At 38.6% G+C, this 16,040-nt stretch overlaps 1 protein-coding gene across 1 annotated transcript in view; it reads left to right on the top strand.

Moving 5' to 3' along the window:
- pik3cb (phosphatidylinositol-4,5-bisphosphate 3-kinase, catalytic subunit beta) overlaps nt 1-14,563 on the top strand; it is a 58,264-nt gene extending 43,701 nt beyond the window's left edge. Inside the window, exons 18-22 of the mRNA XM_041805741.1 lie at nt 2,665-2,832; nt 3,195-3,318; nt 3,409-3,554; nt 7,316-7,448; nt 12,839-14,563. Coding sequence (XP_041661675.1) covers nt 2,665-2,832; nt 3,195-3,318; nt 3,409-3,554; nt 7,316-7,448; nt 12,839-12,976 — 709 coding nt within the window. The 3' untranslated portion in view covers nt 12,977-14,563. The remainder of the gene's footprint in view (nt 1-2,664; nt 2,833-3,194; nt 3,319-3,408; nt 3,555-7,315; nt 7,449-12,838) is intronic.
- Nucleotides 14,564-16,040: the final 1,477 nt, after the last annotated feature.

Genomic DNA, 16,040 nt, shown 5'->3' with positions numbered 1-16,040 from the left:
TGGTCCCATCTGTCCTGTCTGATCTGATGAAAACAACATAAGGTAGTTTACTCTTTAACAGGGGGATTACATAAAAAAAAACTTTACATTTAGCCTGATATCTTAATCTCAATTTAAAAAAAAGAAAAGCAGCAGCTGTTGCTGGATCAGGTAGCAACAAACACAGTTCCTCGGTTACACTGCAAAGTTAATGGATCAAATCATATTTCTGCTTCCACATCACACAGACTTAAATCTTGTTGGGCTTATTGTTTTTCAGGGTATTCCTATTTTATTATTACAGGATGCTAAAAAAAACTAATACTTAATAGTGTACTCACAATTACATTAACTCAAAAAAGTTGAACATTATGTAAAATATGAATAAAACAGAATGTGGTGAATTACAAATCATGTGCAAGACAAGATATTACATTTTTATGATGTATTTTTTTCAATTGGAAACATGCACACATTCTGAAGTTTATCCTTTTAATGCAAATTTAGTTTTATTAAAAAAACTAAAAAAATAATTGGACAGAGACATTATAACCACTGTGTCAAATCACCTTTTCTTCTAACAACACTCTGTGAGTGTCCTGGCTGGGACTGAACCTACTAATTGTTAGGTATTAAAGGTGAGGTTCTTCTCATTTTTTAGATTTAAAGAGGTAGTGAACACTTGAACATTTTTTTCATCTGTACACTGAGGTAATTTACTGAATTATAATAAAACACATTAGCGTTGGTTTTATAGCTGAAATTTGCACAAAACTGATAAAAATCAGGATTTTACGGCTTTTAACTAGCTCAAACGGACATCTGCCTTGAAAAATCTTTTCTGAAAAGGTGGGGCTTATGATGGCCGTCACAAACTCTATATAAACGGTAGAGCGTTACCGCCTCTAACTGACTTTACCATTCAGAGAACACTCCTATCCTCCCCTGCCTGCACCTGCACTGTCTCGGCTTTGAGAGCTCCGGCTATAGTAACGCCGCTGCTGGAGCCGGACCGAACAGGTCGTGCTCAGAACCACCATGGTTCACCACGACACAATTGCCTGCATCATGGGGACTCTAGAGGGGAAAACTCCTCCACTTTAAAAGATCGCTATGAGGCAGCAGTGCTGTGGGACTCTGTCTGTGTCTCTCTCTGACAAGGAGACATCACTGTCACTCCCGCCTCATCTGGAAAGCCGGGTCCTTTGCCCCTCCCTCCTCTCAGAACCAAACTGTTCACTTTCTTTGTATTTTTTTTAAATTACGGAGGTGGGCGGAGTTAGCTCTGAGCCGGGGGTTCACTTTTTATCCAGATAAAGATTTTTGCTTGATACACCAGCGTTTCCCACAGGATTTTAGGAGACTATGGTTGGAGGGCTCTGATCCTTCTAGTGAGGATTTATGAAAATGTAACACTGCCAGGGCAAAATCGACTACGGTGATTAAAATTAGACTATGGTGGAGTGCCATGGTCTGTGTCAGTGGCTCCTAACCTTTTTTCCTTAAGGCCCCCCCTCCCATGACCCCCAAAAAAATTTAATATAAATTTTACTAATTCATTGACAAAAATACCAACATAATTGACATACATACTCTTGTTCTTGAAAAAAGATCTATGTGTCAACCATCCATTAATACGACAGTGTGTTAGGGCCACTCTAGAAAAAAATAATGAAGAGGATCTGATCATTTTTGAGAAAAAAAACATGAAATTCTCAAGTTAAAAAAAATCATCAATTTGCATGAAAAGAGTCACATTTTCTTACATTTTTTAAGAGTTGTAAATTACAGGACTATAAAGTTGAAAAGTCAATGATCCAACCACTGTTTTCAATTCGGTTTCTTGTCTTTTTTTGACTTTACACCGTTGTAAATTTATGATTTTGAAAATGTGACATTTTTAAGTGTCTAGTGTCAGATTTGAAACTTTTTCAATTTTTTGCTCGTAAATTTACTACTTTTTAAACTCTGATATTCTGAGGTTGATGGCTTGTAAATAAGTGAAATTATAACGTCAAAAATTGTAAATTTTTTCCCCCTAAAAATTCAGATTTTTTTGCACAAAAATTAACAGATTCTCTGCATTTTTTTTCTTTGGGTTGGCTTTGATATGTTATGTTCATAATTATAATTTAAAAACAATATATATATGTACATTTAATTTTAACAACATCAGAGCAGCTCGATAGTGGCTACGTCACATGTTTTGTTGCTCTCATTGGCCCGTAGAGATGTGACAGACAGAACGTTCATCCAATCACACTGCAAGTTTTTTTCTAAGCCTCTGCTTTTTCCAAACGTTTCCTATTGAAGCTTTCCCAGATGGATGTGTGAAACAAATCCATCTGGCATTTCAGGTTAGTGACATGTTGTGTTAACTCACAATTGTCTTCTGAAGTGTTCCTGATCCCACACTGTAATACGTATCGCAGAAGTGTTGCCTGAGGGATTGAAAATCGGGGCATTCAGTGTTGTTTTTTGACCTTGCCTCTTACATTTTGAGATTTCTCCAGTTTGCCTGATTCTTTTGATGATTTTATGAACTGTAGATGGTGAAATATCTAACATCCTTGAACATTGTTCAACTGTTCAGCTATTTGCCCACACAGTCTTTCACAAAGTAGAGAACCTAGTGTTTCTTCAAAAAATGAATCCCTCATCTCCTTTTTTTTCATGTTTATGCAGAATCGTTCCATATGGATGTCTAGCCACAGGTGACCGGGCAGGACTGATCGAGGTGGTCTCATCAGCAGACACAATTGCAAACATCCAGCTGACCAGCAGCAACGTGGCAGCAGCAGCCGCCTTCAACAAGGATGCTTTACTGAACTGGCTCAAAGAGAGGAACTCCAGGTAAGATCAGATGAGACTGAACACTGAAACTACAGGAATGTAAAAGCTACTGCAATGATCAACGGTGGGGATCCGTAATGTAAGGAGTGATAATGTAGTAGCCTCAGAAAAGCTCATAAAAAACATCATAGGTTTTAAAGCTGTAATACTCAGTCCTGGGCTCCAAGCCCACATGCAGCTCTTTAGTGTGTGTTTCTGTGTGTGTGTGTGTGTGGAATGCTATAGCAGAACAGTTAAATCTGTCATTATATGTTATCATGTGTGGGGTCTCTCACTTTTAAAGAAATGAATTAAGAGTTTGAAAAAATGTTTTGTGTGCTAACAGAAAAGAAATGCTCTTTTTTCTCTCTTTGTGTCTACAGTGATGCTCTTGAGCGGGTCATTGAGGAGTTCACTCTGTCATGTGCAGGCTACTGTGTAGCCACCTACGTCCTCGGTATAGGAGACCGCCACAGCGACAACATCATGGTCCGCAGCACCGGCCAGGTTTGACACTGACATCCTCTCTTTCTCCCTTGTGTTTTTTGTCTTGTTTTGTTTCATTGAGCTCATTGATCGGCTTTTCTCTTCCATCAGCTCTTCCATATCGACTTTGGTCACATCCTGGGAAACTTCAAGTCCAAGTTTGGCATCAAGAGGGAGCGTGTGCCCTTCATCCTTACACACGACTTCATCCATGTCATACAGCAGGGCAAGACGGGATACACAGAGAAATTTGGCAGGTTTGTCTCTCACTTTGACGGATTGTTTGGCTCAAACTGCTTATTAATCACTTTGAGGGTAGTTGGTTTGAAGTATCTGGAAGAAAATTCTAGAGGAATTTAAATACTAGTCACTTTCCATCCCTGCCGGCATGACGGCAGCAATGAAAATGCCCAATATCTTTTTATTTCTAAAGTCAAAAATCCAATGTTGTGGTCATTGTGTGTTGCAGGTAACGTTCAATGTATGATAGAGGGAGATGTCTCACTTTAAATATGAACCACTCTTATCATCCGTGTAAAGTTTTCTACAGCTGATGTTATTAATGTTATTCTGCTCTTTGTTTATTTTGGATCAGTGTAAACCAAAAACATCCCCTTTGATGCAGAACAGCTGTTTTAGCCTAATCACAAAATGTTGAGCAACACATTTCATAACGTAAATTGTGTTATCCATGATATATACAGTGAAATAAGACTGATATATGATCAGGCACACTAGGAAGCAGAGCAGAAACAATGTGCGCACATGTATTTGGATAATAGAGTTCAAATTCAAGCAAAATAAAGTCATTTGTCAACATAAGATGAAATCAACTAAAAGAATAGCACTATAATGACCCATAAGTGTCAAGAGGTGGTAGACAATCTCTTATGCAGCCTCTGTTATTATTTTTATCAATCAGGAAAAGCCACCCAGACCACAATAAAAACATCATTATCACCCAAAATTACAGAGATGCAGATTCGCACATGATTTCTATTACCTGTGGAGCTACAGTATGTATGTGCTTATGGTAGGTTATCTCCCCTGGAATTTGTATTCCACAAGTTACAGACATGGTCAACTGGCACGGGAATAAAAGCACAGACGTACCACTGGATTATTACAGCATGGGGATCCACAGAAGCACAAACAAGGCCTTTGATTTTATTCAATTTTTTTCAATGGCAATATCAAAATATGGAGTATTTTTGAATTTTAACATAATACCTTTTCAAGTTTTCATTAATATGTGCCAGAGGGAATAGTTTAAGATGCATGACGGTGTGGATCCACTTGGTTCTGATACATTCTGTCAGTCCTCCATATTTGGGTCTTAGATTATACATCCTTTTGTCACTGTCAACTTACATTTAAACAATTAATCAGTTTAAAAATATGCATTAATATACATTCCACGGCATGCTTCAATGCCCACTTTTAAACATTCTTGCAATATCCCATCAAGCAAATTAACATTTAACTATTTACATTAGAAGCACTGGAGCTTTCAGTTACGACGTTCAGCTTGAAAGAGGGACCGGGAGCATGACTAGTTTGGTGGAGTCAGACAAAATCTGCTTGCGTCTTAGTTATTAATACAATCCACCATTTTAAACTCAATTGTACTATTTGGATCACTGAAGGATAAAACAGGGTCTTTGAAAGGACATAAAAAGTGAAGCTTTTTTAGGTTTTTGCAGCACCTTCTCCTACCAGCAGAGGGCGGTAGACGCTAAGACACGGCAGGTAAAGTTGCAAGTCTCTCTGTATCAAAGTTAGATAAGGTGGAATTTTTAAAGATGACGAACAAATGAAAATGAAGCTAAATTACAGTGTAAACATTGTGCTTGCATCCTTAAATTTTAAAGGGAAGTTTAATGATGATGATGATGAAATCCCTCAGTGCTTCAGACAAAAACAGAAACCTTGATTTATGGGCTTTATTGAGAATTTCAGTCAGAGACAAAAAAAAATCCCTCAGTCATGTCTGCTATGCTGCAAATGCATTTCAACTCTCTTGAATGCTGAGCTGTTGTGTATATAACAAGCTTGTATAGTTGCCCTATTTTCGAGGGAAAAACCTGCCCTGTTTTAGTCCCAGTGGATCCATCAATAAAATCTTTGCGGTTACTGGTGCATTTTTCTTCTTCACGTGGTGGAACGTTTAAAAGTGCATTGTGCTACAAAAATGGACAGCATGAAAATGTGCACAATAAACCCATACAAATATCATGAACAAAACAAGATTGTGGTCATAATTCTTTCAAGTAGAGAAGATCAGACATGATTGTGAAACTTATGAACATCCTGTTTGTCACATAACAGAGGAAAATGCTGAGACGTTTCTGTAAATCTAGAGTGGCATTTATGGGTTAGGCAAGGCCAAGTATACGTTATCTACCATTTGATTGAATAAGAGGATAAATCATGTAATGTAACTGGAAATACCCGTGTGTTACAGTAATTTATGTCATTATGACCTACTTTCTACACTGCACCACAGGAGAGTGAACATGTGGAGACAAGTTCTGTACAGCATCAACCTGTTCCATGCCTGTAGTGATTATTGTAGAGAAAGAATCAAAACAAACCTATAAATCTGTGATGTATGGTTATGAGAACTGAAGATTTCTAAAAACAGAAGCATTTATTGTGTTTGTAGCATTCCAGTATGCTGTTGGATAACTTTCCACTGCTCAAACAGGATGAAGTGCTGAGCTAAGAAATCCACCAAAATCTCCACTGCTGGCCATATCAGAGTCGTCCAGGTCTTTATTTCATTTTTACTGTCTGATTGAAGTGTAACGTTCTACTCAGTGCTTCCATTAAATACTAAACTCCTCCGCGTACCAAACAGTTAAGCCTCACAGTTGGATGTTAACGAAGAGCAGAAACAAAGTGGCTCTTACTTAAATACATCTTGCCTGACTACAGTCTGACTGAAGCTTGAAATTATCTCTAGCTCAATAGTTTTCAAAGAGAAGTAGAGTTGTGGTGAAAGGGTACGTTTTCATTTAATGGATACATTTCTCTAATGAGGGAGAAAAGCTCTCAAAAGTGGCCTCCTGGTTTCACACTGCAAGTAACTCTCAAAGCATTCTGGGTTAGTTTGCAGTGCAGACCAGGAGGGTCACTTTTAAGGACTTTTCCCTGTCATTTTGTGAAATTCATCCATGAAACAAAAAATTTGGCTTATTCTATACCTTATAGAGTTCAGAATTTATTGAACAGACTCCTCAATTTAAAACAAGAAGTAACTATGGGGGAACTGAACATGATATCTATGTTTGGCTTGGAAATGTCTAGTAGGGCCACACTGTTGGTGGTTTCAGGGGTGGGTTGGGGTTGCACATTATGGGGCAGCCCTGGCAGTAGAACATACAGCTGAACTGCAAAGGACAGTCCTGACCCATCATGAGTAAGCAACACAACATGAATGCATACCGCTAGACAGCAGAAGCTTCCAGTGTAAGTTCCTCAAAGACTCAAACTAACAAAACTATAATCACACTACAACAGAGACAGTGTTTGTCAAAGGAAAAACTAATAAGCAAACTAGGGATTTTTGAGTCTTGCTGGAAAATGCTGAGATCATGAGCATCATGGCATTTGATAAGTACTTTAACCCAAAGTCATATGCTGCCATAATGTCTGAATAAGTCACCAGATCATAGGTGTAACACATAAAGAAACTGTAAAGCGGTGGTTGTAACCTCATTTGTCTCAATCACAGATCTGCAGTGTTGGTGGGGAAGTCACCACAGCTGTGGTTATGAGCAAGATGTACACCTTCTCTGGTCTGCTTGACCTAAACAAAGACATGTGGCATTTTCATTTGGTAGACTAGAGAGAAACTGCAGTGACAGTCATTTGCCTGTTGAGAGAAATATCTGCAGGTTTTTTTGTTAAATTTTTTCTAAAAAGGAAGCATCACAATGAACTTAATTATGTATGGGAGACTAGTTAATGCACTGTTTGTGTCAGCCATAATGATGTGTGTTTGTGTGTCTTCTAGTTTCCGTCGGTACTGTGAGGAGGCCTATCTAATCCTGAGGAAGAATGGGAACCTCTTCATCACACTGTTCGCCCTCATGCTGACTGCTGGACTGCCTGAGCTCACTTCAGTCAAAGACATCCAGTACTTAAAGGTATCAAAGAGAGAGAGAGAGAAATTAGTTGATGACATGGAAGTTAAGATGCATGAAAAACTGATGTAAGCAGCAGTCGGGACTTTGTTGGAATGTGCAACCTCACCACTAGATGTCACTACATTTCAAAATGTTCCTTTAAGAGGTAACTTTACTTACTACCCTCATTCAGCTGCTCATCATCACAAATAAATAAGCAGGCAATCACATGGCAGCAGCCAGTGCTTTTAAATATGTAGATGTGATCAAGATGATCTGCTGGAGTTCAAACCAAACATCAGAATGGGAAAGAAAAGTGATTTGACTGTGAACGTGCCTTGGTAGTTGGAGTCTGGCAGGCTTTCATGATGGTTACACCCAATTCTGACCCTACCATTCAAATGTCCCGGTGGAAATCAGGGCTCATCAGACCAGGCAATTGTTCCTAGTCTTCCATCATCAAATTTTGGTGAGTCTGTGTGAATTGTAGCCTCAGACAGTTTCCTGTTCTTAGCTGACTGTTGCCTTTCTATCAGCTCGAATGATTGTGGTCATTCTCCTCTGACCTCTACCATCAGCAAGGCACAGAGAACTGCTCCTCACTGGATATTTTCTCTTTTTCAGACCATTTCCTGTAAACCTTAGAGATGGTTGTGTGTGAAAATCCAAGTAGATCAGCAGTTTGTGGAAAAAAAAAAAAAAAACTCAGACCAGCATGTCTAGCGCCATCAACCACGGCATATTCAACCCCCTCTCTTCACCATTTTGATGCTCGGTTTGCAGTTAAGCAGATTGTCTTGACCGTGTCTACATGCCTAAATGCATAAACTGTACAGGTACTGTATAATGCTTAATTAGCTAAAACTGGTTTTGTTGTAAAATGTTAAAGGTTGTAAGGACAAAACTTGATAGGAAGTAAAAAAAATACAGCTATAAGACATCACTAACCTCCCTATATTGAGTTTCAGCCTTAAAACCTTTTTTAACTTTTAATCTGAGATCAGTTTTAGCAAACTTGACATTGATGAGGAGGTAACTTTCATGTAGACTGAGATGAGTACATTAAAAAGATGTGGTAAGAAGAACAATGCAGCCAGATGAGCACATGGCTATCCAGAATGCATTTCTCAAAAACTGGAACCCTACAAGGGGGAATTGGTGACTGATTTTTCTCTGGGCTATAGAAATGTGTAGCGTAACATGCAAGGCCACCCATGAAGGGGTACAAAGGTGAGAACTTTCTGGAGGCTAGTCAAACTGGGGCCCATGGAGGTGAGCAAAATCATGGTCCATAGTAAAGTTAAGCTGTGATAACTGTATCTTATTCTGAAGCTCTCAATAACATCTCTTATTAAAGCAACGAAAAAGTGAAAACTAATTTTATTTGTTCATGCAGTAGTACAATAAAGCATTTCTAAAAATGTAAACCCTGTTTCTTAAGATAGAATTACCTTTGATTGGTATTGTTAACAATGTGGAAATGCACACTGATATACATGATTAGGACAGTAATGTCAGGCTTCAGAACTAAGCCATGATGTGCACAACCATCAGGATGCCAGTGAATGAATTAGAGGAAACTGAGAGAACTTCAATAAAAAAGAATTAAAAACTTGTGAAAAGATACACAAAGTGGCTAAAAAGTGGTTAGAATGGGTCAAAAGTGGTAAAAAAAAAAGCAGCAGAACTGGCTTAAATATGGCAAAACGTGCAGAAATAGGAGAAAAGTCACAAAAATGTATGAAAAGTTTGGATAGAAGTGGCAGGAATTGACATGAAAGTGACGAATAAGGACAACAGGTAGCGACAGTTGGTGTAAAGTGGCAGAAAAAGTGGCAAATATGGGCAAATAGAAGTGAAAATTAGTTAAAGTGGAAAGAATGGGTGAAAAGCAAAAAAAAGGGTTTCAAATTGGCATTTAAAGTGGAAAAATGGGTTATTTCCGTTTCTGTGACCCAGTTATTTCAAGGTGTGCACATCTGAGGGTGGCCACCAGACCCAGGGGAGGTAGCTCCCCCTCAACAACGTAGCACGCAGAGTATTAATTGAAACTCAGTTTTAGTTATTTGGGTCAGTTAGTAGTTGATGCAATTTAGTAGCATTGTTATCCACAACATCATTACATTTGCCCACATAGACTAAAGAGGTTGATGAAGCAATTAATCCAAAGGTGGGGGTATTTAGCGTGGTTGGTCGGTGGGTGGGTTTGACTGTTTATGAGTGTCTCTGAGACAGTAAGTTTGTCGAGTTTTATAGAACAGTGACAGAGTATAAATAAATATGTACTTGAATAAATAAGTGGAGAGCAAATGAGGACTGCCATTACAGTAACTGACAGCAGAGTAGTAGAAATGTGAAGGAGTGGTGTTTCAGTTTAATTAGTGACTTTGTGAAACGGTGACTTTCAGCTGTCTGCTTTTGTAGATGTGTTGTTTGACATTGTCCTCCCAAGTGACCCTTTGTTTATTTAGCAGAAGTGTGAGAAAGAACAGGAAAGAACAAAGAAAAGGGAGAGAATAAAGGAAATCTAGAGCAGGTTCAACCATGACATTAATGTAAACAATGAATAATAAAATAAATCAACTAATAAAGGATCAGTCACTGTTATGGTTGATAGTATTAGTTAACCACAGAGGGAAGAAAAATAAAACAGATAAATTTCAAAAATGGAGCGAGAGAAAGCCAGACATCTCAAAAAAAAAAAAAAAAAAGTATACAAATTGAATTTTGAAATTATTGCACATGGAAGAACAATTTATGATGCAGAATCAATTAAGGTAGTAGAAAAAGATTAAATAGATGAAACCATATAGTAATAATAACAAATCAATTTAAAAAATCTACTGTTCTGATGATAACAATGATAACAGCCTTGACAGCCATAATAGTGTTAGAGAGATGCAAATGAGGAGATAAAGAAATACAAAGGAAAAAAAGAAAAGGAAAAATTGTATTAGAGAGTCACAAACTAAATATTATTATTATTATTATTATTATTATTATTGTTGTTATTATTATTAATGATAATAATAAAATTTGTTAAAATGGCATTGAATGTGGCAAAATTGGTAAAAAAGCAGCAAATTTGGTTAAAATTAGCAAAAAGCAGTGAAATGAGTTGTTGATGTCCTGTGATGTTGGAGTGTGCATGGTATCTCATGATGTCTAGGTTCTTGATGTATTTTGATGATATTGTTGAATTATTATCTTGATCATTTCTTTGGTTATATTCTTAATTGTTTTGGATTTTGCTGTTGTTGATGTTGGGTGTCATTTTTTTTCTTCTTTGTCTTTGTTTGGGTTTTGTTGCTTTGTTCTTCTGTTTGCCTCTGCACATATCAAAGCTCTTTGTAAACCCACATTTGTTACAAGTGCTATACAAATAAAGTTATTATTATTATTACTATTAAATGTGGCAAAAATAATAGGATCAAAAGTAGTGTCATGGGTTAAAAAGTAGCATTGATAAAGAATTTCAAAATCACAACCCAACAATAACTACACATTTTAACTCCATTTTAAATGAGGGAACTGTTAGCCAGGACCCTAGCATTAATGCTATGGATCCAACACACACGCACTGACATCATCAATAAATCACAACTGGGAAGGGCCCATTCTCTGGGTTTTTCAAGGTCCCAGCCAATTCTGTGGGCGGGCCTCGTACATAATAAAGACTCTAATTTCAATTTAATAGTCAACATGGCTTGACACGCAGGGTTCCTTTAAACAACGTTCTTAGACTTTCTTTCTCTCCCTTAATTGTCGCAATTCACATATCAAAAGACATCCACTTTTGGAAGACGTTTGAGGTTTGAACTGTTCTTTTCAAATTGAGATAAATGTTTCAAAATACCTGCAAAGAAAACAGTGCTGAATATCACAAACAACAAGTGTAATGGAAGCGAACCCATCTATGGATATGGGTCAGAAAAACAATAAGGTCAACACTCAACATTTGATTTTTAATGCCACATTAATATCCTCAGTAGATTCCCTTTCAGCATGTACATTCTATCATTATACACTCACCCATCATGGCAAAGTGAAAGCAAAATTTTAGACATTTTGGCAAATGTATGAAAAATAAAAAACTGAAATATCACATTTACATAAGTATTCAGACCTGTTGCAAAAACCCATTTCTCTGGATCTTTGCAGAGATGTTATTATAACTTGAGCCCAGCTGTTGAAAATTAAATTGATTGGGCATGATTTGGAAAGGCACGCCTCTCTAGAAAGCCTCACGAATGACAACACATATCAGAGGAAAATAACAAGCCAATTTAGTCAAAGGAAGTGCCTGCTAGTCTCAGGGACAGGACTGCTGCAAGACATGGATCTGGGGAAGGCTACAAAAAAGTTCTGCTGCACTGAAGGTTCCTAACAGCAAAGTGGCCTCCAATAAGGAAGAAGTCTGGCATGACTAAAGACTCTTTAAAGAACTGGTCGCCGTGCCAACGTGAGCATTTGTGGGACAAGGGTCTTAGTAAAAAAGTGACCAAGAACCTGATGGTCACCTTGACTGAGTTCCAGAGGTCCTGCATGGAGATGGGACAAGTTCCAGTAGGACAGCCTTCACTGCAGCCCTCCTCTGATGTGGGCTTTATGGCAGAGTAGCTGGCTGGAAGCCTCTCCTCAGTGCCTCACAGCTGTATTGTCAAGCAATTTAATCAACCACAGGTGGACTCCAGCCAAGGTGTAGAAACATCTCTGCAAAGATCCAGAGAAATGGAACCTGAGCTAAATTTCAAGTGTTTCAAAGGGTCTAAATACTTATGTCAATGATATATTTCAGTTTTTTATTTTTCAGAAATTTTCCAATATTTCTAAAATTTTTCTTTCACTTTGTCATTATGGGGTTCTGAGTGTAGATTCTTAAAATTAAAAATGAACTTAATTGACTGTAGCATCAGGCTGCAACATAACAGAATTGAAAACAGTGAAGAGGATTTTTACAATTATGATTACAATCTGAATGCACTGTAAATATTTCCATGACAAGCTAAAGAAGGGTGTCTGCTTTAAACTTGGGTGTGGCAAAAAAAGAGCAAATGGGAGTGCAGTCCTTATCACTTTCTTAAATTTGACACTTATTCAGTATTCAGCACACACTTGTTATGTGTTGTTAGTGAGTTAAGCAGTTTTAAAACTAATAATTCAACTCACCTACGGTGTAGTGTTAGGGTGAAAACAAGGCCATGAAGTTCACTCAGCAAAGATTTAGAAATTTTGGAGAACATAACAGATGAGATAAGTATTTACTACAGAGCTCAAAATACCAACTGGTTGCAACTGGTGTATTTTTTCACGTTTTTAAATCATATTGTTATCAGTTTGGTGCTTAGACGAAGAACAATCTGTGTCACATTCTTAACCCTCCTCCTTTCTAACAATGCCTCTCTCCTCAGGACTCTCTGGCGCTGGGTAAAACAGACGAGGAGGCGCTGAAGCAGTTTCGCCAGAAGTTTGATGAGGCCCTCAGAGAGAGCTGGACAACCAAAGTCAACTGGATGGCCCACAACGTGGCCAAAGACAACCGCTCATAGAGCAGCTGAGACCCCTCCCAGGTGGGGTTAGGGGCCAAGAGGACACAGAGACAGAGTGTTTGTGCGAGGGGAAAAAGGTGTGGCAAGGAAACAGAGACCGCCACCCTGGTTTTAAGAAGGGAATCTATCAGAATTTCCCAAAAACAAGCAGATATCGCCTCATATGCTGTACCCCCGGAGTAAACCTACTCTCCAAAACAGTTCAGTTGTCCTGCACCATTATTTTCTTTTTCCCTCCTCGCCCTGCATTACTATGGCTCAGTGCACTCTGGAAGTTCAGATTCATGGTCGTGTGACATTTCTGTGGAGTCACGGTGGGTGAAATCATTGCTAGTTTTGCACAGGCACAAGAGCAGATAGAGCACACAGCCAAAGGAAGGGAACTGAAGCGCCAACACTAAAGCTAAACAGTCCCTGAGGAGCTAATGACTGGAATCATGAAGTGGATTGGTTGTCAGGCGGACAGGATAGGACTCTGTGAGGGGACAAGAGGACTACACCCCTGGACTGTGGTTGGTGCAGCTGAGATAAGAGATGGGTGTGGAAAGGGCAGCATTAAAAAATATGAAACATCTGACCCCCATGTCTTAAAACAATGTGCACAACGCCCACAGGAAGTGCATCTTAACAGTCTCTCTACCGCTGCCTCTAAATGTGCCTCAAAACTGCAGGAAGATTGTATTTTTTAAGACTGTTTTATTTTATTTTGCAATTTAAGAGTTTATCATAAGATGTTTTATGTGCCAGACTACTTTATCAGTCCACAGTGAGACATTGTGTTAGGGAAATAGTAATGAAAGAGAAGGAACAATTAGAGGAAAAATGGGCTGAGCCTCAGCTCATTGGACCATCAAACACTGGGATGTTTTCAGAAAGATGTACAAATGGTCTCTTAACGAACTAAACACTTCATTTTACTCTAAAATGACAATGTGCTTTGTTTCTTTGTAAATTTTTGAATCATGAATTATTGGAAAAAGTGTGGTCCCCTCTGACTTATCATAGGTGACCTTAAATCTGAAAGGATGTCAGCTTTCAAGAGCACCATCCCGCTCCTGTTAGCATCCTGATAAATAAACTCACTGATGCTTTTAACACGACAGGACCAAAACATAGAGCAGATCTGTGGTAACTGTATTGTTGATACTGTGGTTTTAATTCTGTTTCTGAATTGAATGTGAAAACATGCCGGTCTCCTTTTTAAGTGTATTTGTTTTTATACAAGCAGGTGTGGGCGGAGTCTGCGGCCTGCATGGGCGGGGTTTATCACTATGGACATTAAACTGCAATGCAAAGCTAATTCCTTATTTCCAACATACGGTGCTGCTCAGCATCTGCATCTGTGATTCATTTTTGTGCAATATCCCAGTATATGAACCATATCCTATTATATAAAACCTTAGGCCCAGGCCTAAGCCTATAATGGTTTTTCTCTCTGTCGGTGTTTGTGTGATGCAGCTATACTTCGCACCACTAGCCTTCAAAAGTCTTAGACACTGGATATTGTCAAATGTACAGGCTTCTATTGTTTGTTTTGCTGGTTTTTGTTTCATAGGAGTTTTATTAAAGTTATTTTCCACTGCGCTACCTTCCTGCCTACACTCTGCTTCAGTGTTCGTTGTGCATGTGGGTTGTGTGACTGCACCTACACAGGGCAGCAACATGAGCTGATTTCCTTTAATGCTGACTTACTGATTCACAGCAGAAAACTTATACAAACCTACTGTTGCATGCTGAATGAGGAGGAGAAAGTATGAACGAAAGTCTCTCCATTGACTGCTAGGTTGTGCTAGATAAACACAAACCCCCAATTCTGAAAAAGCTGGGTATAGTGTAAAATGTGAATAACAGAACACAGTGATTTTCACGTCCTTTTCAACCTTTATTCAGCTGAATACAGCACACATTCATTGATTAACCTTATTTGTCAAGGACAATGCGTAAGAACTGTTGCATCCAATTGGAGAATAACTGATGCATTATACAACAGAATGAAATAGACATTATGTCCATTTGCCTGCAACACATTCCAAAAATGTTGGGACAGCATGCCACATCCCCTTTTCTTCTCTGTCAGTGTCCTGGGGCAGGGAACACTAATCGCTGAAGTAATAAATGTGGAAATCTTTCCTATTCTTTCTTGATTTAAATCTTAAATCACTGTGTCCACTGAGATTTTCAGCTGTTTCAGACATGAATTCTGAGTTGCACAACTCACTTGGAAGTTGGACCAACTTTCAGCCTGATTGAGCGTCGCTGGTCCTGCAGGGTACAGAGGAACACAACGGCCGACCACAGCCCAACCAGCTGCTCTTGACTGGTCGGGCGGATTTCTGACACGGATGATATTTTGGTTGCAAGACTGCACACACTACCACAGTGAGAGCGGACCCACAAGCAGAAATTCCAAATATGGGGCATTTTTGCTTTGTTAAAAACTGTTGGACAGCATCTTAAAACATCATGAAATCTGCAGGAATGTGTATTCGATGTGCCTTTTCCAACTTTAAAAAGGAAGTTAACAAGCTGGCAATAAGTCTACATATGGACACTGTTGACACAAAATTTATCATATTCACTAGTTGTGTTTGCTGCTGATGCTGTTCATGTGTTTGAGAGGAGTGACAGCAGTTTTGTTGCTGTTTGTAGCTATTTGAAGCATAAAAACAATATTTGACCTTTCAAAGAAAACGTCATTGGCATTTGTTACAGTCCATCTTGACCTCATTCATAAACTGTGAGTAGGTCATGGCTGACCATCAGATCATACAGTGTTGGCACTTAAATCACCTGTGATGGTGATAAATGATTTAGTCTCTCAGAATGTGCTGATATTTCTTCACAGCTGTCAAAGTCTGCCTGAAATCCCACAGTGTATATAAACAGCAACACCAGCAAGCACAACTAGCGGCTAAATAATACATTTTCCCAGTCAGCTGAAGGTCTGCAGGCTTAAGTTGCTCAGTAGTGAGTATAAGATTATAAGTACAAACAGGTGTGTAGTCTGTAACCCAGTGAATTAATTTAAATGTACACAGATTGTGCCATCCTGCCTGCCTGCAGG

This window comes from Cheilinus undulatus, linkage group 2 (genome assembly GCF_018320785.1).
Source record: "Cheilinus undulatus linkage group 2, ASM1832078v1, whole genome shotgun sequence".
NCBI classification, from domain to species: Eukaryota; Metazoa; Chordata; class Actinopteri; order Labriformes; family Labridae; genus Cheilinus; species Cheilinus undulatus.
Note: the sequence above shows the minus strand (reverse complement) of the source record. Positions and strands in the feature narration are given on the sequence as shown.